At 41.0% G+C, this 17,804-nt stretch overlaps 1 protein-coding gene across 2 annotated transcripts in view; it reads left to right on the top strand.

The window, feature by feature from the left end:
* The window catches only part of LOC121585022 (hexokinase-2), a 58,127-nt gene that overhangs the window by 16,401 nt on the left and 23,922 nt on the right, over positions 1–17,804 (top strand). Inside the window, exons 3-8 of one of the 2 annotated variants that reach the window (XM_041901340.1) lie at positions 8,755–8,903; positions 9,240–9,359; positions 9,480–9,575; positions 10,680–10,685; positions 12,019–12,118; positions 15,997–16,180. In XM_041901340.1, coding sequence (XP_041757274.1) covers positions 8,755–8,903; positions 9,240–9,359; positions 9,480–9,575; positions 10,680–10,685; positions 12,019–12,118; positions 15,997–16,180 — 655 coding nt within the window. The remainder of the gene's footprint in view (positions 1–8,754; positions 8,904–9,239; positions 9,360–9,479; positions 9,576–10,679; positions 10,686–12,018; positions 12,119–15,996; positions 16,181–17,804) is intronic. The other variant, XM_041901341.1, reaches the window with a different exon arrangement.

Here is a 17,804-nt window from a genome sequence, read left to right as displayed (position 1 = left end):
AGAGAGGGGAAGATATTACAATTTACATGCTGTGCTGGGTGCCATGGCGATGGGTAGGCTGCCACTATGGTGAGTGGTCTGTTTTCATCTTTATCTGTCCCCTGGTGTAGTGGAACAATTATTGTTCAGCCTCAGTAGCATGATTCTGGATAACTGGTGTTCTGTAAACCGTAAAAGGACATGTAGATGGGACAGCTTTCAGACTGGATCTGTCATTTTGAATTAAATATTTCTGATTTAAACACCTGCATTTGCATAATATAAGACCTCCATCCTCAGACTCGTGTTTTTATATTAGCGCTGGCTGCCGGCTAATCAGCCGGTTAGACTTCTAATCAGCCAGTTACTTTTTCCACTTCATATTAACTAGGCTACAGTGCATTCGGAAAGTATTCAGACCCCTTGAGTTTTTCCACATTTTGTTACGTTACAGCCTTATTCTAAAATGGATTAAAAAAAGAATAATCTCATCACTCTACACAAAATACGCCATAATGACAAAGCAAAAACTAATTTTTTGACATTTTTGCAAGTGTGTGTATGTATATACAGTGGGGAGAACAAGTATTTGATATACTGCCGATTTTGCAGGTTTTCCTACTTACAAAGCATGTAGAGGTCTGTAATTTTTATCATAGGTACACTTCAACTATGAGAGACAGAATCTAAAACAAAAATCCAGAAAATCACATTGTATGATTTTTACGTAATTAATTTGCATTTTATTGCATGACATAAGTATTTGATACATCAGAAAAGCAGAACTTAATATTTGGTACAGAAACCTTTGTTTGCAATTACAGAGATCATACGTTTCCTGTAGGTCTTGACCAGGTTTGCACACACTGCAGCAGGGATTTTGGCCCACTCCTCCATACAGACCTTCTCCAGATCCTTCAGGTTTCGGGGGCTGTCGCTGGGCAATACGGACTTTCAGCTCCCCTCCAAAGATTTTCTATTGGGTTCAGGTCTGGAGACTGGCTAGGCCACTCCAGGACCTTGAGATGCTTCTTACGGAGCCACTCCTTAGTTGCCCTGGCTGTGTGTTTTGGGTCGTTGTCATGCTGGAAGACCCAGCCACGACCCATCTTCAATGCTCTTACTGAGGGAAGGAGGTTGTTGGCCAAGATCTCGCGATAGATGGCCCCATCCATCCTCCCCTCAATACGGTGCATTCGTCCTGTCCCCTTTGCAGAAAAGCATCCCCAAAGAATGATGTTTCCACCTCCATGCTTCATGGTTGGGATGGTGTTCTTGGGGTTGTACTCATCCTTCTTCTTCCTCCAAACACGGCGAGTGGAGTTTAGACCAAAAAGCTCAATTTTTGTCTCATCAGACCACATGACCTTCTCCCATTCCTCCTCTGGATCATCCAGATGGTCATTGGCAAACTTCAGACGGGCCTGGACATGCGCTGGCTTGAGCAGGGGGACCTTGTGTGCGCTGCAGGATTTTAATCCATGACGGCGTAGTGTGTTACTAATGGTTTTCTTTGAGACTGTGGTCCCAGCTCTCTTCAGGTCATTGACCAGGTCCTGCCATGTAGTTCTGAGATGATCCCTCACCTTCCTCATGATCATTGATGCCCCACGAGGTGAGATCTTGCATGGAGCCCCAGACCGAGGGTGATTGACCGTCATCTTGAACTTCTTCCATTTTCTAATAATTGCGCCAACAGTTGTTGCCTTCTCACCAAGCTGCTTGCCTATTGTCCTGTACCCATCCCAGCCTTGTGCAGGTCTACAATTGTATCCCTGATGTCCTTACACAGCTCTCTGGTCTTGGCCATTGTGGAGAGGTTGGAGTCTGTTTGATTGAGTGTGTGGACAGGTGTCTTTTATACAGGTAACGAGTTCAAACAGGTGCAGTTAATACAGGTAATGAGTGGAGAACAGGAGGGCTTCTTATTTTTTTTATTTTTTTTTATTTTTTATTATTATATATATTTATTTATTTTTTTTGGGGGGGGGTGGATCAGCTTAATATTGCAGATAGATTGTATCTTCTATCAATGTAATTGTCTGCATCACTTCCAATCCCCCATGTTTTTTTTATTTTTTATATATATATTCCCCTTTATTACTTTTCAACCCCACCATCCTTTCCCTACTTGGAGTAAATTAGTGAACAACAACGCCCAGGCCTCTACTTCCGGTCTATACTTACTATCTACACCTTATGGACAGAGTTAATTTTACAATAATTCATATATATATATATATATATATATATATATATATATATATCTATATATACATATATCTATTTATTTTTTTGCTCCTGAACCTCTTCTACTCTCAACCTCTCCGATCATTTTCATGATGTCCATCCGGTTTGCTTCTAAATGCCATATCTTTCTAACTGTGCTCTTTCCCAAAAGCTCCCAACATACAACCTATATACTTATTATGGACACAGTATGCTTACATTATTAGCTATCTTTGTTATTATTTGTTGTTATTTGTTATTAGTCCCATCCTTCAACTCTATTCAATACCTCCCATCTATCTCTTAACACCATCCATATAGGATTTCTATTTGCCATATATATTTCAACCGTACTGTGATGTTTTACAAAAGTTCTGAACCTTTCTATTCTCATTGCTTCTACAGATTGTGAATTAAAAATAAACATTTTTGCTAAAAGTATTATTATATTATTGATTGATTGACTATGACTTTTCAGATCACCCAGTAATGCTATCTGCAAGGTTAGTTCCAGGTAAATATTGCAATCCTTTAGCCATTCCTGGACCTGTGTCCAAAAACAAGCTACAAATGGACAGAACCAAAACAAATGATCTAATGATTCTATCTCTTCACAGCAAAATCTGCAGAGCTGGGAAGATTGTATCCCCCATATAAATAATATTCTATTGGTAGCAAGAATTTTATATAATAATTTTAATTGAAAGATTCTAATTTTTGAATCCGGTGTCGTTTTGCGTGTCAGTTCATAAACACTATGCCATGGGATCGGTACGTCAAAGATCTCTTCCCAACTATTTTGCAATCTATATGGGACGGCTGTCAATCCTTTGGTCCTTAAGTGAAACTGATATACTTTTTTATTTATCACAGTTTTCCTTAACCAATTATGTTCTTTAATGCAAGGCCGACAGACAAGTTCCTTACTCTCTCCCCCTTCAACTTTCCTCTTCCATTTTTGCAGTAATGCTGCAATTATTTGGTTGTAATTTTGGGTAGAGCAGACATTTCCATATGTTTTTGTTAGCTGCATGTGCGACAACTCCACCATTCCTACCGATAATATCATTTACGAAAATTATACCTTTTTTAAACATTTTCTCAAAAAATAACATTTTTTTATCAATTAGTATATTTGAGTTTAACCACAATATTTGTTGCAATATTTGTTCTGTAATTTCTGGAGGATTAAATTGAAATTGCATCCAAACTTTCTATGGCTTGTTTTAGAAATAGTGTCTTTGAGACGCAGAGTAGGTGAACGGATGATCTCTGCATGTGTGATTCCCACTGAAGCATGGAGGAGGTGGTGTTTGGGTGCTTTGCTGGTGACACTGTCTGATTTTATTTAGAAAGCAAGCCACACTTAACCAGCATGGCTACCAAAGCATTCTGCAGCGATACGCCATTCCATCTGGTTTGGGCTTAGTGGAACGATCAATTGTTTTTCAACAGGACAATGACCCAACACACCTCCAGGCTGTGTAAGGGCTATTTTACCAAGAAGGAGAGTGATGGAGTGCGGCATCAGATGACCTGGCCTCCACAATCACCCGACCTTAACCCAATTGAGATGGTTTGGGATGAGTCGGACGGCAGAGTGAAGGAAAAGCAGCCAACAAGTGCTCAGCATATGTGACCCTGCCGATGAAAAACATCCCCACAGCATGATGCTGCCACCACCATGCTTCACTGTGAGGATGGTGTTCTCAGGGTGATGAGAGATGTTGGGTTTGCGCCAGACATAGCATTTTCCTTGATGGCCAAAAAGCTCAATTTTAGTCTCATTTGACCAGAGTATCTTCTTCCATATGTTTGGGGAGTCTCCCACATGCCTTTTGGCGAACACCAAACGTGTTTGCTTATTTTTTTCTTTAAGCAATGGCTTTTTTCAGGCCACTCTTCCGTAAAGCCCAGCTCTGAGGAGTGTACGGCTTAAAGTGGTCCTATGGACAGATACTCCAATCTCCGCTGTGGAGCTTTGCAGCTCCTTCAGGGTTATCTTTGGTCTCTTTGTTGCCTCTCGGATTAATGCCCTCCTTGCCTGGTCCATGAGTTTTGGTGGGCGGCCCTCTCTTGGCAGGTTTGTTGTGGTGCCATATTCTTTCCATTTTTTTATTATGGATTTAATGGTGCTCCGTGGGATGTTCAAAGTTTCTGATATTTTTTTATAACCCAACTTTGTCCCTGACCTGTTTGGAGAGCTCCTTGGTCTTCATGGTGCTGCTTGCTTGGTGGTGCCCCTTGCTTATTGGTGTTGCAGATTCTGGGGCCTTTCAGGACAGGTGTGTATATATACTGAGATCATGTGACAGATCATGTGACACTTAGATTGCACACAGGTGGACTTTATTTAACTAATTATGTGACTTCTGAAGGTAATTGGTTGCACCAGATTGTATTTAGGGGCTTCATAGCAAAGGGGGTGAATACATATGCATGCACCACTTTTGCGTTATTTATTTTTTAGAATTCTTTGAAACAAGTTTTTTTTTTTTTTTTTCACTTCACCAATTTGGACTATTTTGTGTATGTCCATTACATGAAATCCTAATAAAAATCCATTTAAATGACAGGTTGTAATGCAACAAAATAGGAAAAACACCAAGGGGGATAATTACTTTTGCAAGTCACTGTATATGCGTGCACTGAATTTTTTAAAATCTGCCTAATCATATAATTACATATATAATCCCTATTAATTCAATAGGATCTCTGAGGGCCTAGTCGTAAAGATTTTATTGTGGCATAAACACAACCAGTCATGATGTTTTCATCTAATTTGTCAAACAATCACTTCAAAGGTCTCCTTTACTAGGCTACCCGTGCACGTTCATCCACTTGCAGTGCCCAGTGCTTGACTTGGACAGGAGCTCACCTGACCTGAGTACCGACACCTAAAATGTTTCTATCACTTGAGCTCTTGTTCCTCTTATAGAATATTAGCTCAAAAGTACCAGCACCTATTTTTATTTATTTTTTATTTTTAGTCATTTTAGCAGACGCTCTTATCCAAAGCGACTTACAGTTAGTGAGTGCATACATATTTCAGTCCAAGTCAAGCCCGGCACTACCCGTGAACGTGCACTACCCGTGCACATTCATCCACTCGCAGTGCCCAGTGCTTGACTTGGACAGGAGCTCACCTGTCCCTTCAACACTCTTTCCAGTGGTGAATGGAAAGAGACATCTGTTACACCAAAAAGTGTAGACCAGAATTTATGCGTCCACTGTTGTCCACGAGCATCTCAGTGTCGGCCACTCATCTCTGCCTTGGCCAAATTTCAGTGTTTTCATCTAACTACATCGCATTCTGGAGGGTAGGCTATACCACCAGTTTTCAAGTCCATTCGCAAATGTTTCATGCCTCTGACATCAAAAAATGTTTTCCACATGCGCCGAATACAACAGGTGTAGACGTTAGTGAAACGCTTACTTACAAGCCCTTAACCAACAATGCATAAAATTAATTTAAAAAAGTGTTAAATAAAAAAAATTTAAGCAAATAACTAAAGAGCAGCAGTAAAATAAAAGAACAGTAGGGAGGCTATATACAGGGGCGTACTGATGCAGAGTCAATGTGCGGGGGCACCGGCTAGTCGGTAATTGAGATAATAGGTACATGTGGGTAGAGTTAAAGTGACTATGCATAAATAATTAACAGAGTAGCAGTAGCGTAAAAGAGGGGATGGGGGTGCGGGGGCAGTGCAAATAGTCCGGGGAGCCATGATTAGCTGTTCAGGACTCTTATGGCTTGGGGGTAGAAGCTGTTTAGAAGCCATGCGATAATGATAACTGTAGGCTACTACACCATTTTGTTTTAATTAGAGTGATGGGCTCATGTTTTACTGGTACGGCGTACCACATTCTTTATTATGCTGGGACGCCGTACCGGACCGTACCGCTTTTCTTTCACCCCTGGAGAGGGGGATTAGTTTACCTGACTGTGTTGTGATGCAGCTGGTCCCAGATGAGAGGCCAGCTTAGTCTTCAGCTCCGCCAGACACAGAGTCATGGAGCCAGAACGGAGGGGGGTTCACTTTTTTTTATAGGTGTTAAGGGTTGCATAGGTGTTTTTGCTAAACCACCTCTGCCACTACTTGTTGAACACAGATTGTTTCTGTAGACATTCCTTATCATTTCACTGTATTCCCTTCCCTGCTGTTTGTAAACCTTTCTGAGGATGGCATGCTGTTGGACGGGACATGAAGGGGAACTTTGATGGGCTCCAGACAGTGTCATCTCCAGCAGCCTCTGGCTTGTCAGGCTGGTGGGCAACAGGGGGCTGGAGCTTAGGCAAGAGAGCAGGGTTAGCCTCATCTTGCCCACCTACTTTGTGCTGTTTGTATCTGACATCACAAATTGAAAATGATAGAAAATTGTAAATGATAGACAACCCTGGCACTGGTTGGTTTCAAATACTGCTAGTGTTAAAACTACTCTTCACAAAATAGTCATTAAATGCGGTCATTAAAAACAACCTCATGTCCATCTTGTTAGCTACTAGTTCCTCTATGTTGTTGTTAAGGGGATGTTTATGGTAGGGCAATAAGCAGAAAAAGCTGGAATTTCAAAGATTGCATAAGTAAGTCGTCTGGCTCGAGAGACTTTGCTTCAATCACATTCTTGCTGCTTGTGGTCATATCTGTTTGCTGCTACAGTGGGGGAAAAAAGTATTTAGTCAGCCATCAATTGCGCAAGTTCTCCCACTTAAAAAGATGAGAGAGGCCTGTAATTTTCATCATAGGTACACGTCAACTATGACAGACAAAATGAGGGAAAAAAATCCTGAAAATCACATTGTAGGATTTTTAATGAATTTATTTGCAAATTATGGTGGAAAAAAAGTATTTGGTCAATAACAAAAGTTTCTCAATACTTTGTTATATACCCTTTGTTGGCAATGACACAGGTCAAACGTTTTCTGTAAGTCTTCACAAGGTTTTCACACACTGTTGCTGGTATTTTGGCCCATTCCTCCATGCAGATCTCCTCTAGAGCAGTGACGTTTTGGGGCAGTCGCTGGGCAACACAGACTTTCAACTCCCTCCAAAGATTTTCTATGGGGTTCAGATCTGGAGACTGGCTAGGCCACTCCAGGACCTTGAAATGCTTCTGACGAAGCCACTCCTTCGTTGCCCGGGCGGTGTGTTTGGGATCATTGTCATGCTGAAAGACCCAGCCACGTTTCATCTTCAATGCCCTTGCTGATGGAAGGAGGTCTTCACTCAAAATCTCAGAATACTTAGCCCCATTCATTCTTTCCTTTACACGGATCAGTCGTCCTGGTCCCTTTGCAGAAAAACAGCCCCAAAGCATGATGTTTCCACCCCCATGCTTCACAGTAGGTATGGTGTTCTTTGGATGCAACTCAGCAGTCTTTGTCCTCCAAACACGACGAGTTGAGTTTTTACCAAAAAGTTATATTTTGGTTTCATCTGACCATATGACATTCTCCCAATCCTCTTCTGGATCTTCAGACGGGCCTGGACATGTACTGGCTTAAGCAGGGGGACACGTCTGGCACTGCAGGATTTGAGTCCCTGGCGGCGTAGTGTGTTACTGATGGTAGGCTTTGTTACTTTGGTCCCAGCTCTCTGCAGGTCATTCACTAGGTCCCCCCGTGTGGTTCTGTGATTTTTGCTCACCGTTCTTGTGATCATTTTGACCCCACGGGGTGAGATCTTGCGTGGAGCCCCAGATCGAGGGAGATTATCAGTGGTCTTGTATGTCTTCCATTTCCTAATAATTGCTCCCACAGTTGATTTCTTCAAACCAAGCTGCTTACCTATTGCAGATTCAGTCTTCCCAGCCTGGTGCAGGTCTACAATTTTGTTTCTGGTGTCCTTTGACAGCTCTTTGGTCTTGGCCATAGTGGAGTTTGGAGTGTGACTGTTTGAGGTTGTGGACAGGTGTCTTTTATACTGATAACAAGTTCAAACAGGTGCCATTAATACAGGTAACGAGTGGAGGACAGAGGAGCCTCTTAAAGAAGAAGTTACAGGTCTGTGAGAGCCAGAAATCTTGCTTGTTTGTAGTATACTTATTTTCCACCATAATTTGCAAATAAATTCATTAAAAATCCTACAATGTGACTTTCTGGATTTTTCTTTCTCAATTTGTCTGTCATAGTTGACGTGTACCTATGATGAAAATTACAGGCCTCTCTCATCTTTCTAATTGGGAGAACTTGCACAATTGGTGGCTGACTAAATACTTTTTTCCCCATTGTATGTAGCTTTCATAAAGGCTGTGGTAGAATTACATGCGCTTTTTATAAAAGAGCCCTATTACATTAAAAATACCGTTAGGGCTAGTTGTGGTACAGGCTATATGGAAGACTTGTAGTATATTTAACTAGACAAGCACCACATTCCCACTTAAATATTTGGTAGCACACTTGTATTCTATTGCAGTTAGCACTGTAGTGTGTGAGTGGTATGTGTGCGTTTTTTTTTTTTATTGCTTTACAGCAGGCTGTGAAAAATACATGTTTTAGGGGCCAACCTTCTTCAGTGTGATTTATATTTTTTGTTTATCCACCAGAAAAGGGAGACTTCCTGGCTCTAGATCTGGGTGGGACCAACTTCCGGGTCCTGCTGGTGAAGGTGTCTGACAACGGGAAGCAGAAGGTGGAGATGGAGAACCAGATCTATGCCATTCCTGAGGAGCTGATGAGGGGCAGCGGCTCAGAGGTGAGAGGGGGGAGGATTCATGTGAGGCCATTTGGACGTACTGCCAAATTCTCTAAAACTGTGTTGGAGGCGGGTTATGGTAGAGAAAATTAACATTAAATTATCTGGCAACAGCTCTGGTGGACATTCCTGCAGTCAGCATGCCAATTGTGGTTGATAAGGGCTATGAAGTAATATTTGTAATATTTTACCGCAACATTATCATTTAGCTATTATACAAAAGAAATGGGGTTGGGAAAAACAACCAATCATATCAATGAGCTGATGGGTTTTCTAGCACATTGACCAGTTTGCTGCTGTATGTTAACACAGAATACCCCTCTGTTTCTCCTTAAGTTGTTCGACCACATTGCTGAGTGTCTAGCTAACTTCCTGGAAAAGCTGGGGATAAAGAATCAGAAGCTTCCTCTGGGCTTCACCTTCTCCTTCCCCTGCCAGCAGACCAAACTGGATGAGGTGAGGAATAAGGAGGGTGACCATTGAAGACCGCATTGGAAAGTTAAAGGGAAAGAAATAACTGAGATTTCAGAATGCCCCAGAAGTTTTCATTGCCTGTTTGTGTGCGTCTTCATGCAGAGTATTCTGGTATCATGGACCAAGGGCTTCAAGTCACACGGGGTGGAAGGGAGAGATGTGGTCAGCCTTCTGAGGAAAGCCATCAAAAAGAGAGGGGTGAGTCAATAGAAAGTTAATGGGCCAAGGTTATACACTGAGTAGCCATTGCAGTGGCAGCACTACCTTGCCACATCATGCTGTTTCCCCCATACATATCATTTATGGACTCCTAGGAGCTTTCCAGATATTGTGTGCTACACATATCATCTGACCCACTAAGGATATGCGGAAAGTATGGCATGAAGGCTTCAGGCCAGCACTATCAAGGCTAACTGAAACCCAGTGTTAATTCAAGTTTAGAAAGATACCGTCGCACTCAACCCGCTTGGGGGTTTAGAAGTTATTCATTGGTGCCTAAAACCGGTCCCAATAAAAGATGCGTGCACACAAATACATAATAAATCCAACAAATTATATAGATTTTTATAACACAATAGGCAGATACCCCAAGGTTCTTCTGTGTGATTTAAAAGATAAAAATAATAAATCCAACAAATTATATTTATATTTTATAACAATAGGCAGGGGAACCATATTACACACGGAATAATGCTTGTTAGTAGCTGACATGTCTGTTCCCATGCTTGCTGTTTTCACAAAGAAAATCCATAAAGTTTAACTCTTCATATTGAGCTTTACAGTAGTTTTCCTTCCATGTCTAAGGGTGTATTCAAAACACTCGGGTAAGTCGTAGCCCACTTTTCGCTTTATTGATGCAGTCTGTTTTACAATACAAGAGTTACACAACACATTCCTTTATAATGTTTTATTTGGATGTGCATATCTTTCCTTTTTTCCTTGTATACAAAAGTCTGGATGTTTGACAAAAGCTATTGGCCAGTCTGCCTAGTCAGTGCCTACATCAAGGGGCCTTAAACGGGCAGGCCTCAAGTATCCTTGGTCAATACTGTAAGACAATTGTGGGAATTATGGGAGGAAAGTTATGGGAATGTACATTTACAGAAACATTTTGGAGAATATTATGGAAATGTACATTTACGTGAAAATTATGGGAATGCAGCTGGAGTGTATAGAGCCTGGTTTGAGGCCCTAGAGATGCAGAGAATGCCATTGTCTGCTAAGCTATTCAGTATTCACTAGCCGTTTTGTCTTATTTTCCTACATTTCTGTTTATTTGTTGTTTGTCTGATGATGAACTAGTCAGTGGTGAGTCCAGGGGCGATCGCTCGTTGAATGCAGGGCATGCACCGTCCACATGTCTTGCTAAGTCCACACTACGCTTTCCAAAAGCGTGGCGGGAAAAATAGGATGGTAGTCTTTTCTTGTGCTTTGCTCATGTCCTGACCGCTGCACTGATCTATAATGGAATTACTATGTGTTTTCATCCTTCCAAGAAAAGCACCTAATTATAGTTGAATAGGTCATCATTATATTGTGAACTGTGTCATCCACGGATTTCGAACTAACATGAGTTGTTGATTTCTAAAGAGAGATTTGCTAAAACACAGCTGCTTTCACAGCATGTAGCAGAAGTACCAGCTCTGCCAGAGACTTCTTGGCTGAACTAGCTAGCTGCTCGCTCTCTCTTAAATGCAACCCCGAGGTTCACATTTTGTTGCTTTGACAACATGTTGTGCCACTGTTTCATTTAGATTTCAGTGTCAATTCAGGGCAGAGGCTTGTTTCCCTTGCTCTGCAAGGGCTATGGAACGTTAATGCTGCTTTGTGACGGTGTTGTTGGGATTAGAGAGTTGCTGGTTCGCGCCCAGTGCTGGACAGGGTCCGGACCTATTCTGTTGCACTTGTATCTTTTCTACATTCATCTATTAAGCAGAACTGCTGTGGCTCGTTCCCTGTCTTTTACCACTTGAAAAGTAATAACCAGTTAGTTTGCTAGCAAAATAGCAAGCTAGTTTGAGTTTTCCTGTTGAAAAGCAATATCCCAAGTATAAATACAGTAAAGTACACACACTAAAGGGTACATAAAATAAATAAAAATATATATCCTTTGTAATACACTTTTTACACAACTGCAAAGTTCATTGAGTAGGGCTTTCAAGGAGTTGGTCTGATGTGATGTCATCGGCCTCCCTCTTTTCTTAAGGAACAATAGAGGAGCAATAGAGAACAAAAGAGGAAAGGCCCATCCCCCGGCTTGTGTTATGTCATACCTGAACCACCTATTGAGATATGCCTTTTGTTAAGTCAATCAAGTGTTAAATGAGGTGAAAAGGAGACTGGAGTAGGCCCCCCAAAAAATATAAAACAGATTAAACTGGCTGCTAATAACATCGGAGTAGGACTGCTGATCTAGGATCAGTTTAAACTTTTAGATCATAATGAATAAGATTATATGGACAGAAGGGACCTGATCCTAGATCAGCACTACTACTCTGAGACACTTTCTGAATACGGGCCCTGATCACACCCTGCATCTTGGAGTTGCATCATGCGTAATGATTTCAGTCACCGCACGCTGGCCAAGTGAGTCACTTGTTAACTAAATAGTTAACTATGACCTGTTTCTATCTTTCCCCAGGACTTTGACATTGACATTGTGGCGGTAATCAATGACACTGTGGGCACAATGATGACTTGTGGATATGACGACCATCACTGTGAAATAGGCCTCATTGTCGGTGAGTCCCTCTCCATCCTAACATATATGGGGATTAGTGGGAATTTCTGTGATTTGTGTAATCCAACACAATGTTCTCGATCCCAGTATTTTGAGCGAGGTACTGAGCACTCCATCATGAATGCAATCCATACACAATCAATAGGACTCACTTGCAATATTCTGGCTCCCTACAGTGCATTCGGTAAGTATTCAGACCCATTGACTTTTCCCACATTTTATTACGTTACAGCCTTATTCTAAAATGGACTACATTAATGTTTTTCCTCATCAATCTACAGACAGTACCCATAATGTCAAAGCGATAACAGGTTTAGACATTTTTGCACATTTAGAAAAAAACAACAGAAACCTTACTTACATAAGTAAGTATTCAACCCTTTGCTATGATACTCAAAATTGAGCTCAGGTGCAACCTGTTTCCATTGATCATCCTTGAGATGTTTCTACAACTTGGAGTCCACCTGTGGTAAATTCAATTGATTGGACATGATTTGGAAATGCACACACCTGTTTATATAAGGTCCCACAGTTGACAGTGCATGTCAGAGCAAAAACCAAGCCATGAGGTCGAAGGAATTGTCCGTAGAGCTCCGAGACAGGATTGTGTCGAGGCACAGATCTGGAGAAGAGTACCAAAACATGTCTCCAGCATTGAAGGTTCCCAAGAACACAGTGGCCTCCATCATTCTTAAATGGAAGAAGTTTGGAACTACCAAGACTCTTCCTAGAGCTGGCCGCTTGGCCAAACTGAGCAATCGGGGGAGAAGGGCCTTTGTTATTATAGGTGTGCTAAGCTTGTAGCGTCATACCCAAGAAGGCTCGAGGATGTAATCGCTGCCAAAGGTGCTTCAACAAAGTACTGAGTACTTCAATATTGTGATATTTCAGATTTTTATTTTGCTGCTAAAATTTCTAAAAACCTGTTGTTGCTTTGTCATTATGGGGTATTGTGTGTGTATATTGATGAGGGGGAAAACAACTATTTAATCCATTTTAGAAAAATCTGTAGCGTAACAAAATGTGGAAAAAGTCAAGGGGTCTGAATACTTTCCGAATGCACTGTATGTTCTCAACATAGAATTACATATAGAACACTGAATTATTATAGGATCTCTTGGTGGTCACTTTCAATGTTTTGAGGTTTCTAAAAACTGATGTGCTGAGAGGCCTTCATTGTGTGAATACAGTCCATACATGCACTCTCCCCCATATGTATTTGGACAGTGAAGCATTTTTTTGGGGGGGCTCTGTACTGCACAATTTTGCATTTGAGATCAAATGTCACCTTTTATTTAAGGGTATTTTCATACATATGTTTTACTGTTTAGAAATGAAAGTCCTCTGTAGCTCAGTTAGTAGCGCATGACTCTTGCAACGCCAGGATAGTGGGTTTGATTCCTGGGACCACCCATACGTAAAACATTTATGCGTTTATGACTGTAAGTCGCTTTGGATAAAAGCATCTGCTAAATGGCAATTTTTATTATTATTATTATTATTATTATTATTATTATTATTATTATATTTAATCGCTCCCATGTGAAGTCATAAGTATTTGGACAAATTCACTTATATGGTATTAATGCACGAAATGACTACATAAAGTTTGTGACTCAACAAACTCGTTGGATGCATTTGCAGTTTGTTATGGTTATGTTTTACCCAATAGTAACTGAATGGCGACTGGAGTAATTGTCTTTCTAAATGAGTAGATAAACACCTCTATATTAATCCTGATAATGCCATGATTAAGAAAAATCATGAATGAATCATGAATAAGGCTACAACAAAACATGCTAACTTCTCACCATTACCAATAACAGGGGAGGTTAGCATTTTTGGTGGGGTATGATCATGGTAGCATCCACATTAATGTAGAAGTGTTCAGAAACATCTTCTATTCTTACTTACAATAAAAGTGACTCCAAAATGACACAATTCATTATTCTGTTTCTATTGGGCAAAACATAATCCGAAACACAACCAAAACAAACTGCAAATGCATCCAATGAGTTTGTAGAGTCCAAGATTGATGTAGTCATTGCGTGCTAGGAATATGGGACCAAATACAAAACTTTTGACTACTTTAATACACTAAAGTGATTTCTTCACATTGGGGGGCTAGATAAAGCGCTTTCATTTCTAAACAGTAAAGCATACACTGAACAAAAATATAAACGCGACATGCAACAATTTCTAATATTTTACTGAGTTATAGTTCATAGAAGGAAAACAGTCCATATAAATGCATTAAGCCCTAATCTATGGATTTCACATGACTGGGAATACAGATATGCATCTGTTGATTACATATGCCTTTTAATAAAAAGGTAGGGGTGTGGATCGGAAAACTAGTCAGCATCTGGTGTGACCACCATTTGCCTCATGCAGCGTGACACATCTCCTTCGCATAGAGTTGATCAGGCTGTTGATAGTGGCCTGTTGTCCCACTTCTTAAATGGCTGTGCGAAGTTGCTGGATATTGGCAGGAACGTCGATCCAGAGCATCCCAAACATGCTCAATGGGTGACATGTCTGGTGAGTATGCAGGCCATGGAAGAACTGGGCCATTTTCAGCTTCCGTGAATTGTGCATAGATCCTTGCAACATGGGGCCATGCATTATCGTGCTGAAACATAAGGTGATGGCAGCGGATGAATGGCATGACAATGGGCCTCAGGATCTTGTCACGGCATCTCTCTGCATTAAAATTGTCATCGATAAAATGCAATTGTGTTCATTGTCCGTAGTTTAAGCCTGCCCATACCAAGACCCCACCGCCAACACAACGTTGACATCAGCAAACCGTTCGCCCACCACATACACGTGGTCTGCGGTTGTGAGGCCGGTTGTACGTACTGCGAAATTCTCTAAAACAACGTTGGAGGTGGCTTATGGTAGAGAAATTAACATTAAATTATCTGGCAACAGCTCTGGTGGACATTCCTGCCTTTTATTGTCCCCAGAACCAGTGTAATGATCATGCTTCTTGATATGCCACACCTGTCAGGTGGATGGATTATCTTGGCAAAGGATACATTCTCACTAACAGGGATGTAAACAAATATGTCCACAGAATTTGAGAGAAATAAGGTTTCTGGGATCTTTTATTTCAGCTCATGAAAAATGGGACCAACACTTAACATGTTGTGTTTATATTTCTGTTCAGTGTATATGTATGAAAATACCCTCACATAAAAGCTGACATTCTCTACTGTCGCCTCATATGAAACAAAATGTGCTTCACTGTCCAAATACATGTGGAGGGGAGTATAATCAGTATGTAAATAATGCAACTACTCTGGGTTTATTGTGACATGTTCAATCGTGCTTTGGTGTAGATTTGTACAGAGGTTTCAATGCTAAGCCTCTGTACAAATCTAAACCTTGAAATTAGATTTTGAAGCGTGATTGTTGATGATTCAATGTCCACATATGCTCTTTAGAGATTCATTTTCTTTGTCATCAGATTAGTCATGCATGCTAAATATACAAATGATTGAATTTAAAACACCCCGTAAAAAAAAAAAAAAAGATTAAATAAATAAACAGCCAGCATCTATTGTTCAACAAAATAAACACTCTTTTGCTGATCATTGGAAAAAAGTAGCTGGCACATAGTAAAGCAGGGATACTCTGTTGTATCCAAGCCTGGAGGGTGGGACAGAGTACTGCTGGTTTCCAGATTTGAGAGTATCCCTGTATGGAGCTGAGCTCAAGACCAAACTACTGTAGGGCTCACCTGGGCTTGGAAAGAGGAATCTAAAATGGCTCAGGACAAGAAGAGATGGAGGGAGGGGGGGGGGGGGACCTTTTGGAGGCCTTATGTGCCTGTTGCCAACAGTATGACCATGTTTGTCTATCGCTGCCCCCCAGGTACCGGCACTAACGCCTGCTACATGGAGGAGATGCGTCACCTAGAGCTGGTGGAGGGGGACGAGGGGAGGATGTGTGTCAACATGGAGTGGGGGGCGTTCGGGGACGACGGCGCTCTGGATGACCTCCGTACAGACTTCGACCGGGAGATCGACGCCGGCTCCCTCAACCCCGGCAAACAGCTGTGAGTGACAGGCAGACACATGGCCCGCCCTCTACTTCTACTATACCGTCTATTACACTAGTCATCTCTGTCTGTTGCCCAATGCCACCTGGAAAAGATATCAACCTCCAGCTGCCTTGTAGATCCGGCTTGATGTTGAAACTGTCATTTTCAGCTTGTTAACTCTTTAGACCCCAATAGAATTCAAGAATGCTGCTGTAGATTACTGAGAATTTTCACAATAAAGCTAATTTTATCATATTTCAAACCGACATAGCTCAAAAACAAAGAACAAATTACAATTACAAGTTAACTGTTTTAAAGAGCACAAACTCTTTAATATGATACCACATTCATTTCAATAGGAATAACACTAATTTCATCTCCCATTGTGTACAGACACACTCACTATAAAAATAACTAACACTCAAAACAACAAAGAACTCTAAGAGTATTTAAATTGTAGTAAATTTGACCAAATTACTCTAAAAATGTACAAACTATAATATGTTATACTTTGAAATATTATTTACATATACCTCGTCAAAAATGTATCAAAAAGTTGACCAGAGGACACTATACAGAAATTATTTCGAAACCCACACAAAGTAAGCTATTGGATTGGCAAAGATTCTTACTTCTGTTACAATATAAAAATGCAAACAACTATTCAGAGACAATTTCAAAATGTTAGATAACCTCTCCCAATACAATTTAGTAGAGGCCAGGCCTGACACAACTTGTAGAAATAGTACTTTGATGACAATTTAGTGAATTAAACAAGTATTAGCTAGAGAAAGATTCAGATAAACACAACAACTGTTCAGATACTATTTTAAAACATACACAATTTACCTATAAGATTTGTAGTAGAAATGAATGTCACACTCACTCACACAATGTTTTGTGTTTAGCCTACACCAAACATGTCATGGAAGTTGTTGAAGCATGGCCCCATTCTACAAAGTGGCACAAAATGTAAAAAATAATACTGACAACAATTCAGTAAATGCAACAAGTATTAGATAGAGGCCGATAAAGAGAGAAGATTAAAAAAACACTAAGTTTTAGGCTAGCTTCAGACTTTATTGCCGAGATTAGTAGGACAAATTCATATTTTATACTGTCACCTTAGTGTTTGCTTTTAGCCTACAACATGTCATGGAACTTCTGGAAGCACGGCCCCATCCTGCAAAGTGGCACAAAACACAGAGCACCCAAAGGAAGTTTCTACACATCTCCCACTCTTTGCCCTGCGTCCACTCTGGATGCACACCAAACACCCTCTCTTGCGCCCTTCAAACTGCACCAGGGAGTTGCCTGCTTTCAAATTATGTATTACAACTCGGTCCACTCCCCTTGGTGCCACACTCTTGGCTCCCCGCCACTGTATCCATCACAAAGCGCATGCACAGTTTGCATTTTGAATGCCTTCAGGGACACGCACCTTTTTTGCAATTTTGAGCATCCCTCAAAACACATACTGCCACCATTTCCTGCCGGTCCATCAAATATTCTAGTAGCTCCTGAGCTGGTTGAGATGGTCAACCCTGCCCATTTTCTTGTTGTAATCCAGGACCAGCTCTGGAACAGATAGGAGTTCGTTCTGCCTGTATTTTGATACTGGTTTTAGGGTGTCATTCCC

The sequence above is a fragment of the Coregonus clupeaformis genome, chromosome 16 (genome assembly GCF_020615455.1).
Source record: "Coregonus clupeaformis isolate EN_2021a chromosome 16, ASM2061545v1, whole genome shotgun sequence".
Lineage (NCBI taxonomy): Eukaryota > Metazoa > Chordata > Actinopteri > Salmoniformes > Salmonidae > Coregonus > Coregonus clupeaformis.
Note: the sequence above shows the minus strand (reverse complement) of the source record. Positions and strands in the feature narration are given on the sequence as shown.